The 23,692-nt window shown below is 46.1% G+C and overlaps 1 protein-coding gene across 2 annotated transcripts in view; it reads left to right on the plus strand.

Moving 5' to 3' along the window:
* Nucleotides 1-23,692, plus strand: part of OPA1 (OPA1 mitochondrial dynamin like GTPase) — a 255,182-nt gene that overhangs the window by 175,659 nt on the left and 55,831 nt on the right. For both annotated transcript variants that reach the window (XM_063916412.1, XM_063916413.1), the window contains 2 exons: nucleotides 4,453-4,546; nucleotides 6,619-6,729. In XM_063916412.1, the coding sequence (XP_063772482.1) occupies nucleotides 4,453-4,546; nucleotides 6,619-6,729 (205 nt within the window). The remainder of the gene's footprint in view (nucleotides 1-4,452; nucleotides 4,547-6,618; nucleotides 6,730-23,692) is intronic.

The following is a 23,692-nucleotide window of genomic DNA, read 5'->3' on the forward strand; positions in this document are numbered from 1 at the left end:
TTAAGAACATTTCTCTGACGTCCTAGTGGATGCTGGGTACTCCGTAAGGACCATGGGGTATAGACGGGCTCCGCAGGAGACTGGGCACTCTTAAAAGAAAGATTAGGTACTATATCTGGTGTGCACTGACTCCTCCCTCTATGCCCCTCCTCCAGACCTCAGTTAGTATCTGTGCCCGGCCAGAGCTGGATGCACCCTAGGAGCTCTCCTGAGCTTCCTAGAAAAGAAAGTATTTGTTAGGTTTTTTATTTTCAGTGAGATCTGCTGGCAACAGACTCACTGCTACGTGGGACTGAGGGGAGAGAAGCGAACCTACCTGCTTGCAGCTAGCTTGGGCTTCTAAGGCTACTGGACACCATTAGCTCCAGAGGGATCGAACACAGGCCCAGTCCTCGGTCGTCCGGTCCCGGAGCCATGCCGCCATCCCCCTTGCAGAGCCAGAAGAACGAAGAGAAGTTGAAAATCGGCGGCTGAAGACTCCGGTCTTCATTAAGGTAGCGCACAGCACTGCAGCTGTGCGCCATTGCTCCCTTAGCACACCACACACTCCGGTCACTGATGGGTGCAGGGCGCTGGGGGGGGGCGCCCTGGGCAGCAATTAGATTACCTTACTTGGCGAAAAGCACATAATACAGTCTGATAAACTGTATATGTGCATTAACCCCCGCCATTAAAGTACATAAAAGGACAGAAGCCCGCCGCTGAGGGGGCCGGGCCTTCTTCCTCAGCACACCGGCGCCATTTTCTCTTCACAGCTCAGCTGGAAGGAAGCTCCCCAGGCTCTCCCCTGCAGTATCCTGGTACACAAAGGGTAAAAAAGAGAGGGGGGGCACATAAATTTAGGCGCAAAACTGTGTATATAAGCTGCTATAGGGGAAAAATCACTCAGTATAGTGTACATCCCTGTATTATATAGCGCTGTGGTGTGTGCTGGCATACTCTCTCTCTGTCTCTCCAAAGGGCCTGGTGGGGGAACTGTCTTCAAATAGAGCATCCCCTGTGTGTGTGGTGTGTCGGTACGCGTGTGTCGACATGTCTGAGGTAAAAGGCTCCTCTAAGGAGGTGATAGAGCGGATAATTGTGTGGGAGGGTGTCTCCGTCAACAACGCCGACACCTGTTTGGATATGTGTAAGTGCTGAGGTAAAATTATTGCACAAAAGGTTAGGGAACAGAAGGAAATCTAGCCTGGTCTGTCCCTATGTCACAGAGTCCTTCAGAGTCTCTCTATGCTCACTATCCAAAATAACAAAGTATCGACACGGAGTTTAACTCCACTGTAGACTACGATAATGCAAAGTTACAGCCAAGAGGGCTAAAAGATATTCAATATATGATTATTGGAATAAAAGATGATTTGCATATCACTGATGACTCATCTGTCCCTGACACGAGAGTACACATGTTAAGGGGAAGAATGCTGAGGTAAATTTCCCTCCTCTCATGAGGAAAAAGAGTAGGAATCTCCAGACAAGAGATGGCAGCTTCCCACAAGAGAATTCTCAGGCTGTATCCTTTCCCCACTAGGGCCAGGATGTGTTGAGAATCTTCCCCTTGGGTGTCCTGTTTGCACTAGCTATTCTCAGGGATCCTGCAGATAGTGTGCACATTCTAGTATACTACCCAGACCGGCGATTGTGTCGGCATGGGTTTATAGCGCTGTGGCAGCGTGGACAGGTACCTTATCAGCAGAGATTGAGACCCTAGTATGCATATAAATATTTTAAGATGCTGTCTTAAGTGATAGATATATAATTATAAAGCATGCCCAAAGGGACATGAGTATACTGGGTCCTAGAGACAAAAGCTATGTCGATTTCTGCTTGACGTGTCCTGTAGAATATACATTGGACAGATGATGCCGACTTAAGAGGCATATGGAAGGCTGAGGATTGTGTGGAGAAAGGTTCTCGGGCCTGGTCTCCACAGCTATAGCTGGTAATTCTGATATTTTGCCTTATATTCCTGCACAGCCTAGGAAAGCACGACATTATTAAATGCAGCTTTTCGAATAAAGAAACAAGAAAGTCTGAGGTGCGTCCTTTCTTGTCAGAGCCGGGGGCAGAGGAAAGAAGCTGTACAACACAGCTAGTCCCCAGGAACAGAAGTCCTCCCTTGCCTCTACAAAAATCCACCGCATGTCGCTGGGGCTCCACAGGCGGAGCTAGGCCCGGTGGGGACATGCCTTCGTAAGTTCAGCTACAAGTGGGTTCATATACAACGCCCTAAGTCAAGCGGAGTTCCTGCTTCGCGACCAACCGGTTCTGATCCAGTCAGACCGCAGGGGCTCATGTAAACCGCCAGGGCGGCACAAGGAGCAGGGTGGCGAGGGTAGAAGCCACCAGAATTCTTCGCTGGGCGGAGAATCAAGTAAGCGCACTGTCAGCAGTGTTCATTCCGGGAGTGGACACGACCTCCACCCGGGAAAGTGGTGACTTCATCAGGAAGTCTTCACGCAGTTTTGCAAATTGATGGAAACTGCCTCAGGTGGACTACATGGCGTCCCACCTCAATAAAAAGATAAAAAAGGTTTTACGCTGGGTCAAGGGACTCTCAGGCGATAGCTGTGGTCGCACTAGTAACACCATGGGTGTTCCAGTCGGTCTATATATTCCCTCCTCTTCCTCTCAGACCCAAGGGCTGAGAATTGTAATAAACGGAGGAGTGTAAACAATATTCTTTGCTCCGGATTGGCCAAGCAGGACTCGGTACCCGGAACTGCAAGAAATGCTCTCAGAGGACCCATGGCCTCTGCCTCTCAGTCAGGACATGTTGCAACAGGGACCCTGTCTGATCCAAGACTTACCGCGGCTGCGTTGGACGGCATGGCGGTTGAACGCCGGATCCTAGCGGAAAAGGGCATTCCGGATGCAGTTATTCCTACGCTGATAAAGGCTAGGAAAGACGTGACAGCAAGACTTTTTCATTGTATATGGCGAAAATAGGTTGCTTGGTGTGTGGCCGGGAAGGCCCTACAGAGGAATTCCAGGGGGGTCGATTCCTGCACTTCCTACAGTCAGGAGTGACTATGGGCCTAAAATTAGGATCCATAAAGGCCAAGATTTCGGCCCTATCCCTTTTTCTCTCAAAAAGAACTGGCTTCACTGCCTGAAGTTCGGACGTTGTTACAGGGGTGCTGCATATTCAGCCCCTTTTGTGCCTCCAGTGGCACCTTGGGATCTTAACGTGTGTTGGATTCCTAAAATCCCACTGGTTTGAGCCACTTAAGACCGTGGAGCTAAAATATCTCACGTGGAAAGTGGTCATGCTTTTGGCCTTAACTTGGACTAGGCGTGTGTCAGAATTGGCGGCTATGTCATGTAAAAGCCCATATCTGATCTTCCATATGGAAAGGGCAGAATGGAGGACTCGTCCCCAATTTCTCCCTAAGGTGGTATCAGCGTTTCATTTGAACCAACCTATTGTGGTGCCTGCGGCTACTAGGGACTTGGAGGATTCCAAGTTGCTGGACGTAGTCCGGGCCCTGAAACTTTATGTTTCCAGGACGGCTAGAGTCAGAAAAACTGACTCGCTATTTATCCTGCATGCACCCAACAAGCTGGGTGCTCCTGCTTAAAAGCAGACTATTGCTCGCTGGATCTGTAGCACGATTTAGCTTGCACATTCTGCGGCTGGACTGCCGCATCCTAAATCAGTAAAAGCCCATTCCACGAGGAATGTGGGCTCTTCTTGGGCGGCTGCCCGAGGGGTCTCGGCTTTACAACTTTGCCGAGCTGCTACTTGGTCGGGTTCAAACACTTTTGCAAAATTCTACAAGTTTGATACCCTGGCTGAGGAGGACCTTGAGTTTGCTTATTCGGTGCTGCAGAGTCATCCGCGCACTCCCGCCCGTTTGGGAGCTTTGGTATAATCCCCATGGTCCTTACGGAGTACCCAGCATCCACTAGGACGTCAGGGAAAATAAGAATTTACTCACCGGTAATTCTATTTCTCGTAGTCCGTAGTGGATGCTGGGAGCCCGTCCCAAGTGCGGACTCTCTGCAATACATGTATGTAGTTATTGCTTAACTAAAGGGTTATTGTATGAGCCATCTGTTGAGAGAGGCTCAGTTATTGTTCATACTGTTAACTGGGTATAGTTATCACGAGTTGTATGGTGTGATTGGTGTGGCTGGTATGAGTCTTACCCTGGATTCCAAATCCTTTCCTAGTAATGTCAGCTCTTCCGGGCACAGTTTCTCTAACTGAGGACTGGAGGAGGGCATAGAGGGAGGAGCCAGTGCACACCAGATATAGTACCTAATCTTTCTTTTAAGAGTGCCCAGTCTCCTGCGGAGCCCGTCTATACCCCATGGTCCTTACGGAGTACCCAGCATCCACTACGGACTACGAGAAATAGAATTACCGGTGAGTAAATTCTTATTTTTTTTGTTTTTTTTGTGATCTGGAAATATTTAATTGTATTTGTATGTTGATTTATGTTGTTATTTTAGTTGGAGTGCAATGATGTAGTCCTGTTCTGGAGAATACAGAGGATGTTGGGGATCACAGCAAACACCTTAAGGCAGCAGCTTACGAACTCAGAAGGTATGACTTGAAACACAAAAGAACCATCAATATGATGTATTGATTACCTATGCCACATATCAAGAATATATATATATATATATATATATATATATTTACAAACAAATATAGAAAACCACAGCACTCGCCACCCCAGAAGCGGGGTGCAGTGTCTGCACTCACCACTCATAGGGTGGGGTGCATGCAGCCCATGGCCACCTACCCAAATACATACAAATAGAAAATTCAGCACTCACCATAGCAAGCTCACTTGTCCTCACAACATCAATAAATAAATGAATTGGCCAATGCACGGAAGCCTGCAAACCGCTCGCCAAGGTACCCCATCTTCATGCTGGTCCTACACTATCACAAAGCCTTAAAAATTAAAACCTGGCAACTGTATCACACATAATATAACTGCAAATATGCCCACTAGGTTTATTGTATGCCTGCCACAAATATTATGGCTTTTAAAGGCATACTAGTCACCTGACACTGGCTGATAAATTACTAAAGGGGGGTACTCATGGAGCGATCGCTGCTTAAAATCTAAGCAATCTGACTAGATTGCTTAGATTTTAAGCACGATCGCTCCGTGTGTAGCCCCCTCAGCGATAGCGATGCGCAGCCCCGCGCATCGCTATCGCTGCTGCTAGATTGGCCTGCATGCAGGCCAATCTAGCGGGTCGCTCACTTCACCCGCTGGGTGAAGTGAGCGCCCCCCCCTCTCCCCCCGCACGCTCAGCACAGATCGCGCTGTGCTGAGCGCCGGGAGAGATGTGTGCTGAGCGGTTCGCTCAGCACACATCTCTCTGACATCGGCCAGTGAGTACTGGCCTTAAGGAGCAGTTGACACAGGTTTAGAACAATTGAGATTACACAGGGGTGCATGAAAAGGCCTGTGACCACGGTACTAAGCAACGTCTGAGAAATCATCATCATCATCATCTGTGTCGGAAGAGTATTCCATATCTTGTACTGAGGATGTACAATTATAATGGAATGTCTGCTTATCAGTTGAAATCATTTTGCATTTTATACTGTTAAGCCCTTTTCAAACAAAGATTTATATAGGCATTTGGCACATACAAACTGCTTTTGTACTTCCTATAAAATGCTGAATATTAATAACTATGGCAACCTATTTTACCTATCCATGCTTAAACACATGTAAACTTCAAAAAAATGCACAGATATTGCCTAAGATTTCTATTGAAATGGATAAAAAACTATGTAACTAAAAAATCCATTAGAAACGCTTCCTAAGCAATAACGCTTTAACTTTTTAAAACCGAAAAGAAATTTCTTCTTCTATATCTAAACTCAGAAGAGCAGCCCTCTTTACTTAGAGCTAACAAAGCCCAAGTGTCATTTTTTTATTATTTTGTGGTCTATTACAGTTGCCTGATAATTTGTTGTCTGTTTTATTAAAAGTCTTTGGGAATATCCAATTAATGGGTTATATCAATATCTTTGTATTATCTCTGTATTCTCGTATGTTTAAATTTAGACAGGCAAGAGTACAGTATTTGTCATAGACATTCCCAATTAGCATTTTTTAATGCCTATAAAAACTTTTGTTTGAACCAGGCCTTAGAGGATAATAATTCACTCAGTTCAGTAATGTATTATAGCTGTGGAAGTATTTGATTGTGTTACTTGATAATTAGTTTATCTGAAGTTAGCTGTACTGTAGTGTTCCACATTTTCTTACTTTTCTCTAATAGTGTTCTCTTTTTTTTTTTTTTTAACCACTGTTTATTCCCTTAACATTTGTGCGCTGATTTATTTGCTTGGGTCTTATGTACTGTACCTTATACAGTCTGAGAATAGGCAGAAGCAGTTGTTGTAGGAGTCATGGTTTATTGATGGCCACTTTTTGGGTATATTTATAAGCTGTTCAAAACATTTGTTGTATAACTACTTGTGAAACATCCTGTGTGTTTGACGGCTTCATATTTATATGGAAGAAAACTATTAGACCTGTATTATTTGAAATTTGCACAGACTACTGTAACTTCCATTTAAGTGGAGTTGACATAAATGTTTATTACTGCTAAACTGTTTCTCCACTTTTCTCTTTAATGCAGTAAGGCGGTTAGAGAAGAATGTGAAGGAGGTGCTGGAAGACTTTGCTGAAGACAGCGATAAAAAAGTTAACTTGCTAATAGGAAAGAGGGTCCAACTAGCAGAAGATCTTAGTAAGTTCAATACCATTAGTAAACCCCTACACTTATATATTATTGCTGTGGGCTTACAGCTATAAATATTTTCCGTTGACCACGTATTTCTGTTATATAAATGTCTACATTTTTTAAATCTTTATTAATGAATAACGCTGCTTTCTAGCAGAAGAAATGACACAAAATCACTAGCTTGCAGTTAAAATTAACTTAATGCTTTATTTAATTTTACGATCTACTTAACATACTTTTAAAACCCACTTTCACTCTGATTGCATCATTTTATGCTTCATATATTTTTTTTCAGAATGTATTTTCTGCACCTCACAAGCATTGCGTATTACTTCACTCTTAATGGCAAGGGGATCTTTATGGGTATTTATGAAGAAATGTGTCAGTAGACTTGATTACATCTCAGAAGGGCATCTCCTTGTGCCCAGCGTTCTATCTATGGAGCAAGCTAATGCTCATAAGCAGAGAGCAAAATAGTTAGGGAAGAGTGTGACTCCACACAGTACACACAATTAAAGTTAGAGTTAATAGTTTGTGTATTGAGAGACTAAAAAGTATTTTTCTAAGCAAGTGTGACTAATATTTGAAATGTGTTCTTGGCCCTAAGGGCTTGCATCATCAAATGAATATAGATACCTTGAACTGTATGTGACAAGCATTACCATTTGATTGCATATGGAACTGTACTTTCTTTGTTGTAGACCAGGGGTATTCAACATGCGGCCTGCCAGCTGTTGCAGAACTACACATCCCAGCATGACCTATCACCGTTTTAGCATGCTTTAATAACAAAACTGTGGAAGGACATGCTAGGATGTGTGATTCTACAGCTGAATGTTGAATAAATGAATTGATCATCTTGTTGTACTATGCTGCCATGGTACAGTGAATTCAATGGGAGAATGTCTTCTGTATGTAAATGCCAAGGGTTTTATGCATGTCCCCTAAGCTCCTTTCTCCTTAATCCACTGGAGTACACAAGGTATAGATGGTGATGTGTGGGCACTTTAATCATCTTAGGTGATTTGAACATGGCTCCTTCTTCTCTACCCCACCTGACCTGTTTAGTTTACTGTAAGTGCCTGTTGGAGCCGGGTGTTTGTTCCAGGGGCTGTTTCTGCTCCTGTTGCCGGCCAAAGGCAGGCTATGTACTACCAAAGACTGTCTGCATCAAAAGAGCCTCCGGAGGGACCCGCTCAGGCTGATACAGGTCTGTGTCTGGGTCCCTGAGTGCAGTGTCCATTGACAGTCCAGCTCCACTGTGCACTTGGAGGCGGTACTGTAGCGTTGAGTAGGATCCGTCCTCCTCTAGTCCGATCAGCACAATATTAAAGTTGTGGTTTACCTTCACCTCTTTTTGAATGCAGGGAAGCAGCCATTACATACATATTTGTCTTTATACATCTTGCCTCAATATGCCATGCATTAGGACATGCCTGGCATGAGTCAGCTGGCAGCTCTGCTAACATCTTATTTGCGTCGCTATGTGACTAGGACCCACAAGCAACTTATGCTCAATAGTATATGAGCCATGCCTATATTCTGTGTGCGTCTGTGGCTGTGTCCGTATGCGAAATGCTATATTACTGTGATTTCCAGGAAATCACTAACCTAGCATTTCATACATAGGTACAGTCACAGTCGCACACAGAATATAGGCATGCCGCATATCATTTCTTTTTCATCCACTAGGGGTCACTGGAGTACTCTTGGGATATGGACGGCTTCTGCAGGAAACAGGGCACTGAATATTTAAATTTAGAACTCTCCACCCCTCCATATCCCAGAGTACCTCAGTGTTATTTCTGTGCTCACTGCACTAACAAGGCTTGTGTGGGGACCCACATTTTTCTTTGAATATTTTTTGATTTTGATTTTAATTTTTCATTTTTACTTTTTTATTACAACTTAAACACATCCCTTCCCAGTTTCTACTAAAAACATGGGTCCGGGATAGTGCCGCTGCACAGAGGCAGCGCATGGCGTGTCGGTCCTCACAAAGAGCACCCTCACAGCCACACGCAGCTCACTGCCTGCTGCAAGAGCTGGACGGAGTTTACAGAAAGAAGCCCCGTCGCAGCCCTCCCTACAAGGAGACAAGGTATGCTGGGGGGGACGGGGCGGTCAGCGCACGCTGCCGCCCCGCTGTGTGGGGTCCGTGTTATAACCGCCGCCCGCACCCGCCGCTAATACTGCCCACCCGCCCCAGCCGCTCCGTCCGACGTACATCAAAGTACCAGCGCTAAGAGGGGGCGAACCGCCGCAGCTCAGCGCTCACACTAGCGCCGCCGGAAGCCGCTACGCGCCACTCCAGCCAGCCGAACTCAGTTCGCACGGCCGCTCTCTTCATAAGCGTCCCCCGCCTCCCTGTAATGACACCAAGGTCAGCTTCCCGGCAATCGCTTCCCGCTGAGACACAGCGCTACACGGAGCACAGGGGGAGGGGTGGGGGGGGGGGACAAGTCTGCTCACAGGCAGCGCTGCTGCAAGGGAGAAAAACTTATATGGGAAGAATAGGCTGCATGACAGGCTGCCAGATTTCATATGCATAGATCCATTATATTAATAGACTACTAAGCCTATATTACACTGCAGTCAGGTACTGGTTATACAGGATGTATTGTAACCTGACCTGTGATTATAACTGTAAGCATGGCATGGGGGCCATTTTAACCATGCTTCCTGTTTCTTCCAGTTTGTGATTCCAGAACATTCCTGTCCTACATCTCTACTCCACCGGAGGCGCAGGGGTGTTAGTGGGAATTTTGGTTCAGGTTTCATATAGGCTGGCCATGTGAACTGCACTTCGGCTATATATATATATATATATATATATATATATATATATATATATATATATATATATATATATATATATATATATTACACACCTTAAGTAACAATTTTACTGAGTCGTGCAAGTGTCTGTCCTTGTCTATTGTGTTGTCTGTCTGCATAATGAGTAAGGCACCAGCAAACACTAAAAAAGTTTTACTGCAATGTCTGTACATGAATCTACCACATGTACAGTATGTTTTGTAGGTTTCCACTCCGGAAGCCGGTTTCATTCCCGGATCCTATGTTAAGCAAATGTAATGGCTGGGTTGAAATCCGAATTGGCCGCCACTCGACACGAGCGGCAAGATCGGAGTCTCGGGTGAGACCGCCAGAACTAACGGAGGAGTCTCAGCCTTTGCAAAGGTCCAAGTTCACTTTGGGTACAAGGGATACATTTAATTTGTCTTATAATTTACCCGTTTCTGCTATGTTGCAGTCTGACGATTTTATGCCAGACCTCACTGCGCTAAATAAGGGTGAGGAGGGCAAATTAGACCAGCAGTCAGTGCAGCTTTTGACAGCCCAGACATTGATAATCTCATCAGGCCAGTGCGTCAGTCTCTGAAGTTTACAGAGACTAAGGAGCCTCTGACATATAATAAAGTCGTATTTACTAAACGACAGATATCTCCAATGGGGTTCTTATTTAGGAATATCTTAATAAGATGTTGGTAGAAACACGAAAGAACCGAATAACCGGTTCTATACCTCACAGATTTAAGTCTAGTTACCCGTTTCCACAGTCAGTGACATCTACATTGGAGAATCCGCCATTGGTGGATTCGTCTGTGTCAAACCTTATAAAGACCCTTCAGACGTAAGATAGAAGGGCATTTGGGTCACTAAGGCGCTAATTGTATGGATAACAGAACACGTTATACTTATCGCTAATCAAATCTGAGAAGCTGATGAGTATCTATGTACAGCTTCTGCTGCCGGCTGTCAGCTCACTTCTCGCTTTTCATCGTCGCTAGTTACAGCACGACAAGCACTCTGGCTGCGTTCTTGCCAAGCGGAGTCAGAGGTCAAAAGAATACGGTGTCCAGAAGTTGTGTGGTCCTAAATTGGACAAATGAATGGGGGGGGGGGGGGAGTCTAGTTTCCTGCCATTGCCTCCTCCGGTACCGAGACGGAAATACTCTGGCCCGGCGTTCAAATCCTTTAGACTTCAGTCCTTTCAAGGCTGTGGTAGAGAAACAGCCACGCCTAGTAACGTCAGGGCGCTAAGGTCACCAACAAGCCAGTGGCTTAACGGGCTCCCAGGCTATCTCGGATTTCCAATTGTGGGAGCACGCCTTCAGACGTTACATTTGCCGGGGTTCCAGACATCCACTGATGGATGGATCTGCAATTTAGTGTTAAAACAAAGCCGTCTCCCGCCACTGCGCTTTTTCAAGACAGGACTGCCTCTGTCGGACGACAAGAAGGCGGTTTGGCAAATTGCCATTCAGTCTCTGCTGGATTCAGCAGTTTTAATTCCAGGCCTTGTACAACAACAAGGTCAGGGTTATTATTCCAGTCTGTTTGTGGTACCGAAGCCGGATGGCTCCGTCAGGCCAATATTGAACTTAAAGGGTCTCAATCAGTAAGTCGCTTACTACAGATTAAAGATGGAATCTCTGCGGTCAGTAATTGCAGATTTAAAGCCACAAGAATGCATGATTGCGCTAGATCTCAAGGATGCGTACTTACACATTCCGATTTGGTCACCTCATCAGAGGTTCTTGCGTTTTGCAATACGCCACAACCATTACCAGTTTCAGGCTCTACGTTTGGCCTCTCGTCAGCGCCTCGGGTATTCACCAAAGTGATGTCTGTGGTGATAGCTCATCTCAGATCCCTGGGAGTGACAATTGTTCCGTACTTAGACGATCTGCTCATAAAAGCTCCGTCTCAACAGATGCTCCTCCAACATGCGCTGCTGACGTACAATGTACTGGTTCACCACGGTTGGATTGTCAACTTCAAGAAATCACATCTAATTCCGTCTCAACGACTTCAATTCCTAGGTATGAGTCTCGATACGGTAAATCAAAGAATTTACCTACCACAACAGAAAGTACAGATTATTCGACATCTGGTACAATTAGTGCTCAAGCCACGCACAGTCTCGGTACATTTTGTGTATTCGCCTCTTAGGAACAATGTTGGCGGCTTTCGAAGCGCTTCAGTTCGGAAGATTTCACTCACGTCCATTTCAACTGGATGTGCTCGCACAGTGGTCGGGCTCGCATCTGCAGATTCACCACAGGGTGAGGTTGTCGCCAAGGGCAAGGGTGTCTCTACTCTGGTGGCGCAAGGTACACAATTTAACCGCAGGCGGCGGCTGGAATTGGATAATTCTAACGACAGACGCGAGTCTCAGAGGTTGGGGAGCTGTAGTTCAAAATTGTCAGCTCCAGGGTCTCTGGGCGGATCACGAAGATTGCTGTCCATAAATGTCCTGGAACTCCGCGCAATTTACAATGCGCTACGACAAGCAGTACAATTGCTTCGGTCTCAGACTGTCCAGGTGCAGTCAGACAACGCGACGGCAGTCGCATACATCAACAAGCAATGAGGAACGAGAAGCCGCATGGCAATGCGGAATGTAGCTCGAATCCTCAATTGGGCAGAATACCACCAGGTGATATTGTCGGCAGTGTTCATTCCGGGAGTGGACAACTGGGAGGCGGATTATCTCAGCCGTCGGGATTTTCATCCAGGAGAATGGGCATTAAATCCAGAAATGTTTCACATGTTGGTCCAGAGGTGGGGTTACCCTCAAGTTGACCTGATGGCGTCTCGCCACAAGCACCAAACGCACCAGTAGGTGTCCAGAACGAGAGATCCAAAGGCAGCCGCGGTGGATGCTCTCACAATCGCTTGGCCGTACAGCGTAGTGTATCTGTTTCCACTGTTTCCGCTGCTCCCTCTGGTGCTAAAACGGATCAAAAGAGAGTCTGTCACAGTCATACTAGTGGCGCCTCATTGGCCTCGGAAAGCTTGGTTCTCGGGTCTCCGCGGACTACTCGCACACGATCCTTGCCCGCTCCCACTCCGTCCGGACTTGTTACAACAGGGTCCGTTCCTTTACCCCGATTTAGCGCGGCTGCGTTTGACGGGGTGGCTATTGAGAACGCACTCTTAAGGAGAGAGGCCATTCCAGAATCGGAAGCCAGTTACGGCAGCTCATTATTACAGAATTTGGCGTGCCTATATAGGTGGGTGTGAAGCTCGGAAGTTTCCGACATCATCTTTCAAGTTATCCCGTCTTTTGTTGTTTCTACAGACGGGGTTAGATGGAGGACTGCGTTTATCTACACTAAGGGTGCAGGTATCTGCGTTGTCAATTTATTTTCAAAGCCGATTGGCTCTATTGCCGTCTGTACACACTTTTCTGCAAGGTGTCCTCAGAGTACAGCCTCCATTCATTCCACCTACAGCGCCATGGGACTTGAATCTGGTTTTAGATTTCTTACAGTCTTCACATTTTGAAAGTGGATATTACTTGGAAACTAATTTTTCTCCTAGCCTTAGCTTCGGCAAGGCATGTTTCAGATTTGGGTGCCTTGTCAGGCAAGCCACCGTATTTGGTGTTTCATGATGACAGAGCGGAATTTCGGACGAATCCCGCTTTCTTACCAAAGGTAGTGTCATCTTTTCACATCAATCAACCAATAGTAGTTCCTGTGTTAACCAGACATTCTGGAACTCTGGATGTGGTACGCGCATTACGCGTTTATGTATCCCGAACGTCTACAGTTCGTAAAACGGATACGTTGTTTGTTCTCTATGATGCTGCCAAGATAGGTTGGCCAGCTTCTAAGCAGACCTTATCCAGATGGATAAAACTGACCATACGTCAGGCTTACCTTCATGCTAGGTTACAGCCGACTACATCAGTAACAGCTCATTCCACATGTTCTGTGGGAGCTTCATGGGCATCTGGTCGTGGAGCTTCTACGACGCAGCTTTGCCGTGCGGCTACATGGTCATCAGTGCACACGTTTGTGCGCTGTTACAAGTTTGATACGTTTGCGGCATCAGCATCTAGCTTTGGCCGCATAGTGTTACAGGTGCCAAACATCTCTCCCGCCCACAAGGGAAACTTTGGTACGTCCCAAGAGTACTCCAGTGACCCCTAGTGGATGAAAAAGAAAATAGGATTTTGGTACTTACCAGGTAAATCCTTTTCTTTGAATCCATAGGGGGCACTGGACGCCCACCCAGAGCAGTTTTACCTGGTTTGTGGTAAGCTCAGGGGATCTTATGGTAACACACTTTCACCGACTGGTTCAAATTATAAAGTTCTATCGGTTATGGTGTCAACTGTTTAGTTGTCAGTAACGTTATGTGTCAACTTTATTGTTGTCCGTTATGTTATATGTAATTCTCCATTGTCAACCTCTCTATAGCTCCTGTTTGGCTCAGTAAAAAACACTGAGGTACTCTGGGATATGGAGAGGTGGAGAGTTCTAAATTTAAATATTCAGTGCCCTGTTTCCTGCGGAAGCCGTCCATATCCCAAGAGTACTCCAGTGCCCCCTATGGATTCAAAGAAAAGGATTTACCTGGTAAGTACCAAAATCCTATTTTCTCTTTCATCCACTAGGGGACACTGGAACAGCCTTAGACAGTTGGGGTGTGAAGTTAGCAGACCGGAGGTGTGGCACAATATAAAATAAAATATTATGCACAGCCGGCTCCTCCCCCTTCACGCCCCCCCCATCCCTCAGTTTGAAAATTTGTGCCAAGGAGGTACAGCACTGAAAGGGAGCTCCTGCTCCATTACTAAGAAAATGAAGCTGCGTCAACCTAATAAAAGGGGGACAAAAGCTTTGTTTCTAGAGCGACAGTGATCCCTTCTGAAGGGACCTGCATCTCTCTCCCAGAGATCCGGAGCAAAGAGACTTATTCAGGACAGTGAGTACTGGTTAAGTAACAGGGCCCTAGATGAGCACAGCAGCTGCAGTCAGCAGTATAGGGTTCCATTTTACATCCACACAGTACACTGTGTTAACTGGAACCCACAGCAAGCAGCAGCTGCAGCCATGCCCCCCGCTCTCCCCCCTCCCTCGGCAGGCTCTCACGCGGCCAAGCTCAGCGCTCAGCAGTCCAGGAGGTCCGCGGCATACACGGGGGAGAGGTTACATACGTGCGGCGAAGGGGTGATGCACGCTGCAGAGCTCGGCGGCAGCCAGGCGGGATAGGACGCGCTGAGCGGACAACAGTGGCCACAGCACCAGGGCTCCAGCGTGTACACACGTGGAGCAGTATTACACAAATTCTGTCATGGTCGCTTGGAAGTGCTCTGAATATAAAGATGAAGCACATACCAGTAAATTACTTGCTCATAAAGCAGTATGTCTCACAGAACATCCTGATTGCTCTAGTGCATACAAATTGTCATATCTCACAGAGGGCTCCGGCGGCCACAGAGCGCACAGCATGATGTTTATAAAAAATTTAAGTTGCAGACATCTTGAAAGACTATAAGTGGCGCCAAACTTAGTTTAGGAAGGTATACGCCTCTCTTTAGTGAAGGTATATTGGCCAGCTAGACATAGGGAGGAATTACTGTTGCTATAGCAATGTTACTCCCTCTACTGGTAGAAAATTATAGTTGTCTCTGCTGTAAAGCGTCTCCCTGTATTTTTAATATGCATTTTATGCTTTCTATTTCCACGGGACTTCGATTAAAACGATCCTTAGAAAATAAAGGGGAGCAACTGGACATCAACCCGATCATCAAAGCTGAATCAACAGTTGGGTTTGTGAGGGTTGAAATCAGGCTGGTGATTCAAGAAATATTTATTCATTTTTTATTTTTATTTTATTTGGCATGTGTGTGTGTGTGTGTGTGTGTGTGTGTGTGTGTGTGTGTGTGTGTATATATATATATATATATATATATATATATATATATATATAAGAATTTTTGATTTGCGCACTCCCCAATTAATGGATAAAAAGTTCTTTATTGATAGGCAAATACTCACAAAAAACTACATAGCAGAAGGTGCATATGTATAAAGTCAACGTTTCGGTCCATTAAGGACCATCTTCAGGACAAGCAACAGAACATCCTTAAGGTAGCTCAGCAAAAAGCAGAATGAACTGTGTTCCACAACATTGAGGTATTAAACACTGGATCATTACCCATAAACACTCTGTGCAAACTGATGCATCATGGGACATACAACACTAATGAAACACAAAAAGTTACATAAATAGTAATGCCTGAAGCTTACAACATATGGTCAACATGAGAAAATAGTGCATGACTCACTAAACAAACTCAAAGGTGTGTGAATAAGCCATAAACATATTAATTAATGCCTGCGCCCAAAACGGAACCAGGAAGTGCCGTGCGTTCCACAGTCGGTGGAACGCACGCCAACTGCAATGAGACACAACCTCCGAAAACGGAAAATATAGGAAAAGCCTTAAGCTCCACGATCCGCGGCGCTGAACAGGGGGCAGATACCACTTCAAATACAGCCTAGTGTATTACAATTTGAATGAATCAACCTATATTTCTCTATCGTCCTAAGTGGATGCTGGGGTTCCTGAAAGGACCATGGGGAATAGCGGCTCCGCAGGAGACAGGGCACAAAAAGTAAAGCTTTTACAGGTCAGGTGGTGTGCACTGGCTCCTCCCCCTATGACCCTCCTCCAGACTCCAGTTAGATTTTTGTGCCCGGCCGAGAAGGGTGCAATTCTAGGTGGCTCTCATAAAGAGCTGCTTAGAGAAGTTTAGCTTAGGTTTTTTATTTTACAGTGATTCCTGCTGGCAACAGGATCACTGCAACGAGGGACAGAGGGGAGAAGAAGTGAACTCACCTGCGTGCAGGATGGATTGGCTTCTTGGCTACTGGACATGAAGCTCCAGAGGGACGATCACAGGTACAGCCTGGATGGTCACCGGAGCCTCGCCGCCGGCCCCCTCGCAGATGCTGAAGCAAGAAGAGGTCCAGAATCGGCGGCTGAAGACTCCTGCAGTCTTCTAAAGGTAGCGCACAGCACTGCAGCTGTGCGCCATTTTCCTCTCAGCACACTTCACACGGCAGTCACTGAGGGTGCAGGGCGCTGGGGGGGGGCGCCCTGGGAGGCAAATGTAAACCTATATAAGGCTAAAAATACCTCACATATAGCCCCCAGAGGCTATATGGAGATATTTAACCCCTGCCTAAATACAATAAATAGCGGGAGACGAGCCCGCCGAAAAAGGGGCGGGGCCTATCTCCTCAGCACACAGCGCCATTTTCTCTCACAGAAAGGCTGGAGAGAAGGCTCCCAGGCTCTCCCCTGCACTGCACTACAGAAACAGGGTTTAAACAGAGAGGGGGGGCACTAAATTGGCGACATAAATATATTAAAGATGCTATAAGGGAGAAACACTTATATAAGGTTGTCCCTATGTAATTATAGCGTTTTTTTGGTGTGTGCTGGCAAACTCTCCCTCTGTCTCTCCAAAGGGCTAGTGGGGTCCTGTCCTCTGTCAGAGCATTCCCGGTGTGTGTGCTGTGTGTCGGTACGTGTGTGTCGACATGTATGAGGACGATGTTGGAGGAGGCGGAGCAATTGCCTATGATGGTGATGTCACTCTCTAGGGAGTCGACACCGGTATGGATGGCTTATTTAGGGAATTACGTGAGAATGTCAACACGCTGCAAGGTCGGTTGACGACATGAGACGGCCGACAAACAATTAGTACCGGTCCAGGCGTCTCAGAAACACCGTCAGGGGTTTTTAATAACGCCCATTTACCTCAGTCGGTCGACACAGACACAGACACCGACACTGAATCCAGTGTCGACGGTGAATAAACAAACGTATTCCTTATTAGGGCCACACGTTAAGGGCAATGAAGGAGGTGTTGCATATTTCTGATACTACAAGTACCACAAAAAAGGGTATTATGTGGGAGTGAAAAAACTACCTGTAGTTTTTCCTGAATCAGATAAAATAAAATAAAGTGTGTGATGATGCGTGGGTTTACCCCGATAGCAAATATTGGCGTTATACCCTTTCCCGCCAGAAGTTAGGGCGCGTTGGGAATGAATAAGGCGCTCACACGCTTATCAAGTGGCGTTACCGTCGCCAGATACGGCCGCCCTCAAGGAGCCAGCTGATAGGCAGCTGGAAAAATATCCTAAAAAGTATATACACACATAAGGTGGTTATACTGCGACCAGCGATCGCCATCAGCCTGGAGATGCAGTGCTGGGTTGGCTTGGTCGGTTTCCCTGACTGAAAATATTTGATTGATATAGAGCATTTAATAGGATGCATTATATATTTATGTATGCGAGATGCACAGAGGGATATGTGCACTCTGGCATCAAAATAAGTGCGTGATCCATATCTCCCAGAAGATGTCATGGACACGACAGTGGTCAGGTGATACATATCCCATACGACACATGGAAGTATGGCCGTATAAAGGGAAAGAGTTATTTGGGGTCGGTCCAACGGACCTGGGGGTCTCGGCAACAGCTGGAAATCCAACCTTTTTACCCCAAGTTACATCTCAGCAGAAACAGACACCGTCTTTTCAGCCTCAATCCTTCCGTTCCCATGAGGGCAAGCGGGCAAAAGGCCAGTCATATCTGCCCAGACATAGAGGAAAGGGAAGTAGACTGCAGCAGACAGCTCCTTCCCAGGAAAGGAAGCCTTCCACCGCGTCTGCCAAGTCCCCAGCATGACGCTGGGGCCGTGTAAGCGGACTCAGGTTAGGTGGGGGTGTAGTCTCAAGAGTCTCAACGCGCAGTGGGATCACTCGCAAGTTGACCCCTGGATCGTACTAGTATTATCCCAGGGGTACAGATTGGAGAGTCGAGACATCTTTTCCTCGCAGGTTCCTGAAGTCTGCGTTACCAACGGCTCCCTCCAACAGGGAGGCAGTATTGGGAAAAATTCACAAGCTGTATTTCCAGCAGGTGATAATCAAAGTACCCCTCCTACAACAAGGAAAAGGGTATTAGTCTTCCACACTATATGGTGGTACTGAAGCCAGACGGCTTGGTGAGACATAGTCTAAATCTGAAATCTTTGAACACTTACATAAAGGTTCAAATCAAGATGGAGTCACTCAGAGCAGTGATAGCGAACCGGAAAGAAGGGGACTATATGGTGTCCCTGGACATCAAGGATTACCTCCATGTCCAAATTTGCCCTTCTCAACAAGGGTACATCGGGTTCGTGATACAGAACTGTCAATATCAGTTTCAAAAGTTGCCGTTGAATTATCCACGGCACCCCGGGCCTTTACCAAGGTAATGGCCGAAAAGATGACTCTCTTCAAAGAAAAGGGCATCTTAATTATCCCTTACTTGGACGATATCCTGAAAGGGGCAAGTTCCAGAGAACAGTTGGAGGTCGGAAACGAACTATCTAAAGTAGTTCTACGATAGCACGAGTGGATTCTAAATATTCCAAAAATCGCAGCTGTGTTTTCCGATGATACGTCTGCTGTTCCCAGGAATGATTCTGGGCATAGTCCAGAAAAAGGTATTTCTCCTGGAGGGGAAAGCCAGGGAGTTATCCGACCTAGTCAGAAACCTCCTAAAACCAGGCCAAGTATCAGTGCATTAATGCACAGGAGGCCTGGGAAAAATGGTGGCTTCTTACGAAGCGATTCCATTCGGCAGATCTCACGCAAAACATTTTCAGGGAGATTTGCTGGACGAATGGTCCGGATCGCATCTTCAGATGCATCAGCGGATAACCCTGTCTCCAAGGACAAGGGTATCTCTTCTGTGGTGGTTGCAGGAGGCTCATCTACTGGAGGGCCGCAGATTCGGCATACAGGATTGGATCCTGGTGACCACGGACGCCAGCCTGAGAGGCTGGGGAGCAGTCACACAGGGAAGAAACTTCCAGGGAGTGTGGACGAGCCTGGAAAAGTCTCTTCACATAAACATTCTGGAACTAAGAGCAATCTACAATGCTCTAAACCAGGCGGAACCTCTGCTTCAAGGAACACCGGTGTTGATCCAGTCGGACAACATCACGGCAGTCGCCCATGTAAACAGACAGGGCGGCACAAGAAGCAGGAGTGCAATGGCAGAAGCTGCCAGGATCCTTCGCTGGGCGGAGAATCACGTGATAGCATTGTCAGCAGTATTCATCCCGGACGTGGACAACTGGGAAGCAGACTTCCTCAGCAGACACGATCTTCACCCGGGAGAGTGGGGACTTCATTCAGAAGTTTTCCTCATGATAATAAACCGTTGGGAAAAACCAATGGTGGACATGATGGCGTCTCGCCTCAACAAAAAACTGGACAGGTATTGCGCCAGGTCAAGAGATCCGCAGGCAATAGCTGTGGATGCGCTGGTAACACCTTGGGTGTACCAGTCGGTATATGTGTTTCCTCCTCTGCCTCTCATACCAAAGGTATTGAGGATTATACGGCAAAGAGGAGTAAGAACGATACTAGTGGCTCCGGATTGGCCAAGAAGGACTTGGTACCCGGAACTTCAAGAGATGGTCACGGACGATCCGTGGCCTCTACCTCTGAGAAGGGACCTGCCTCAGCAGGGTCCTTGTCTTTTTCAAGACTTACCGCGGCTGCGTTTGACGGCATGGCGGTTGAACGCCAGATTCTAAAAGAAAAAGGCATTCCTGAAGAAGTCATTCCTACCTTGATTAAGGCAAGGAAAGAAGTCACCGCAAAGCATTATCACCGCATTTGGCGGAAATATGTGGCATGGTGCGAGGGTCGGAATGCTCCGACGAAGGAATTTCAACTGGGTCGTTTCCTACATTTCCTGCAATCAGGATTGTCTATGGGTCTCAAATTGGGATCTATTAAGGTTCAAATTTCGGCCCTGTCTATATTCTTCCAAAAAGAATTGGCCTCAGTTCCTGAGGTCCAGACTTTTGTCAAAGGAGTACTGCATATACAGCCTCCTGTGGTGCCTCCGGTGGCACCGTGGGATCTAAATGTAGTTTTAGATTTCCTCAAATCCCATTGGTTTGAACCACTTAAGAAGGTGGATTTGAAATATCTCACATGGAAAGTGACTATGTTACTGGCCCTGGCTTCGGCCAGGAGAGTATCAGAACTGGCGGCTTTATCTTATAAAAGTCCTTATTTAAGTTTCCATTCAGATAGGGCAGAGCTGCGGACGCGTCCGCATTTTCTCCCGAAGGTGGTGTCAGCGTTTCACCTGAACCAGCCTATTGTAGTGCCTGCGGCTACAAACGACTTGGAAGACTCCAAGTTGTTGGACGTTGTCAGAGCTTTAAAGATATACATTTCAAGGACGGCTGGAGTCAGAAAATCTGACTCGCTGTTTATACTGTATGCACCCAACAAGTTGGGTGCACCTGCTTCTAAGCAGTCGATTGCTCGTTGGATTTGTAACACGATTCAACTTGCACATTCTGTGGCAGGCCTACCACAGCCTAATTCTGTTAAGGCCCATTCCACAAGGAAGGTGGGCTCATCCTGGGCGGCTGCCCGAGGGGTCTCGGCATTACAACTCTGCCGAGCAGCTACGTGGTCAGGGGAGAACACGTTTGTAAAATTTTACAAATTTGATACCCTGGCAAAAGAGGACCTGGAGTTCTCTCATTCGGTGCTGCAGAGTCATCCGCACTCTCCCGCCCGTTTGGGAGCTTTGGTATAATCCCCATGGTCCTTTCAGGAACCCCAGCATCCACTTAGGACGATAGAGAAAATAAGAATTTACTTACCGATAATTCTATTTCTCGGAGTCCGTAGTGGATGCTGGGCGCCCATCCCAAGTGCGGATTATCTGCAAGACTTGTACATAGTTATTGTTAACTATTTCGGGTTATTTTGTTTAGGGAGCCATCTTTCAGAGGCTCCTCTGTTATCATACTGTTAACTGGGTTTAGATCACAAGTTGTACGGTGTGATTGGTGTGGCTGGTATGAGTCTTACCCGGGATTCAAAATCCTCCCTTATTGTGTACGCTCGTCCGGGCACAGTACCTAACTGGAGTCTGGAGGAGGGTCATAGGGGGAGGAGCCAGTGCACACCACCTGACCTGTAAAAGCTTTACTTTTTGTGCCCTGTCTCCTGCGGAGCCGCTATTCCCCATGGTCCTTTCAGGAACCCCAGCATCCACTACGGACTCCGAGAAATAGAATTATCGGTAAGTAAATTCTTATTATAATTGTATATTTAAATAGACATAATATGCTTCATTGTTGCAACTGTAAAAGAGGAGCATCAGAGTGAATATGGGAACAGTCCCAGTACTATAACAACCTCTTTATGAAACAATATTAAAATAGACAAACAAACATGCATAGACTAATATGAACAATCAAACATTATGGTCACCTCTGTCAACTAAAAAAAGAAAAAATGAAAAAATTAAGAAATTAAGCAAGGAAAAAGACTTCACTTATCTAAGTTGCTGATAATTAGAGCAAAACATTATAGGGATTATGTTCATTAAGCCCACGTGGCTGAACGGTGTCGAGTGTGTGTATATCCAACGTGCTTCACGTTCTCTCAATTTCTTAAGTCGATCTCCACCTCTGATGTCAATCGGTACATGATCAATAAGTATACATCTGATGCTAGCAATTGAATGTGTGGCTTCCAAACAGTGTCTTGCTACTGTTTTATCCGACACTCCAGTATCAAGGGTCGCTCTTATCAAGGATCTGTGGTTGGCCATGCTGTCCCTGAAGTTGCGTTTAGTCATGCCCACATACATCAGTCCACAGGGGCAGACGAGAAGGTAGATGACAAAACTCATCTGGCAGTGAAGGTAATGTTTAATGCGTATTTTTTTACCACTATGTGGATGAGTGAAAAATTACCCTGTAAGCATTGAGCGACAAGTCGTGCAGTCAGCGCATCTGAAGCAGCCGGTCCTCCTACCTGGTAACCAAGTTCCCTGGTTCTTCCGTGGCTGTAGTAGGGGACGCATAAGCATATTCCTTAAATTGGGACCTCAAAGGTGGAGTCGCCCCAAGACTGCCCAGGCTTGGATCACTTGACACAATCGGCCAATGTTGTGTAATGGCCTTTTTAGCTTGATGGGCCATACAATCATAAGTGCTCGTAAAAATAATACGACTATTATCAAAATGTTTAATGTGAGTTTTGCCAGATAATTTATTACGTGCTTTTTGAAGACATCTGTTCATGGTTTTTTGGGTGTAACCACGCATAAGAAAGCGTTGTGACATTTCACTAATCTGTTCTTCAGCTCGATGTGGGTCTGAATTGATCCTCAGGACCCTCAAAAATTGGGAAATGGGGAGTCCTTCTTTCAAAGGACTTGGATGATGACTTGATGAGAACAAGAGTGTATTACGATCTGTATCCTTCCTATATAGGGTAGTGACCAATTTGTCACCCTGTCGAAAAAGGGTGACATCTAGAAAGTTGATGCTGGTCGAATCAACATTACTTGTGAACCTAATAGGAGTGTCTAAAGAATTAAGATAACTGACCATTGTGGTAAATTGTTCGCCAGTCCCAAGCCAAAGTACAAATAAATCATCAATAAACCTTTTATAGTACAATATCGAAGTTCCAAATAAAGGCAAAATGTAGTTTTGTTCATAACTTGACATATAGAGGTTGGCGTAAGCCGGCGCCAAATTTGACCCCATAGCGGTTCCCGTAGTTTGCATATATTAGGCACCGCCATAGAGGAAATGGTTATTAGTCAAAACTAAACGCGTCAGATCTAGCAGAAATTCAGATGGTGGGCCTTTTGGTGGAAATGACCTTAATGCAGAAGCCACTGAGGCCAATCCCTCATTGTGTGGGATGACGGTATATAGGGAGTTGACATCGAGAGTTGCTAATAATACATTCTGCGGTAAGGAACCCAACTCCGCTATCCCATCGAGGAAATGAACAGTGTCTCTCAAGTAACTAGGAAGAGAAGTTACAATAGGTTGAAGAAAAGCATCAACAAACTGTGCTAATGGTTGTAACAGAGATCCACGGGCTGATATGATGGGTCGCCCTGGTGGATCCACAAGGGTTTTGTGGATCTTAGGCAAGGTGTAAAGAATAGGGCAGATCGGATGTTCCACTTTTAGGAAACCCATCATATCAGGCTCAATCCAACCCTGAGTTAGCCATGTCTAATGTCCTGTCAATTACATGTTTAAGGCGGGGCATAGGATTGTCACTCTACGA

The sequence above is a fragment of the Pseudophryne corroboree genome, chromosome 4, assembly GCF_028390025.1.
Source record: "Pseudophryne corroboree isolate aPseCor3 chromosome 4, aPseCor3.hap2, whole genome shotgun sequence".
Lineage (NCBI taxonomy): Eukaryota > Metazoa > Chordata > Amphibia > Anura > Myobatrachidae > Pseudophryne > Pseudophryne corroboree.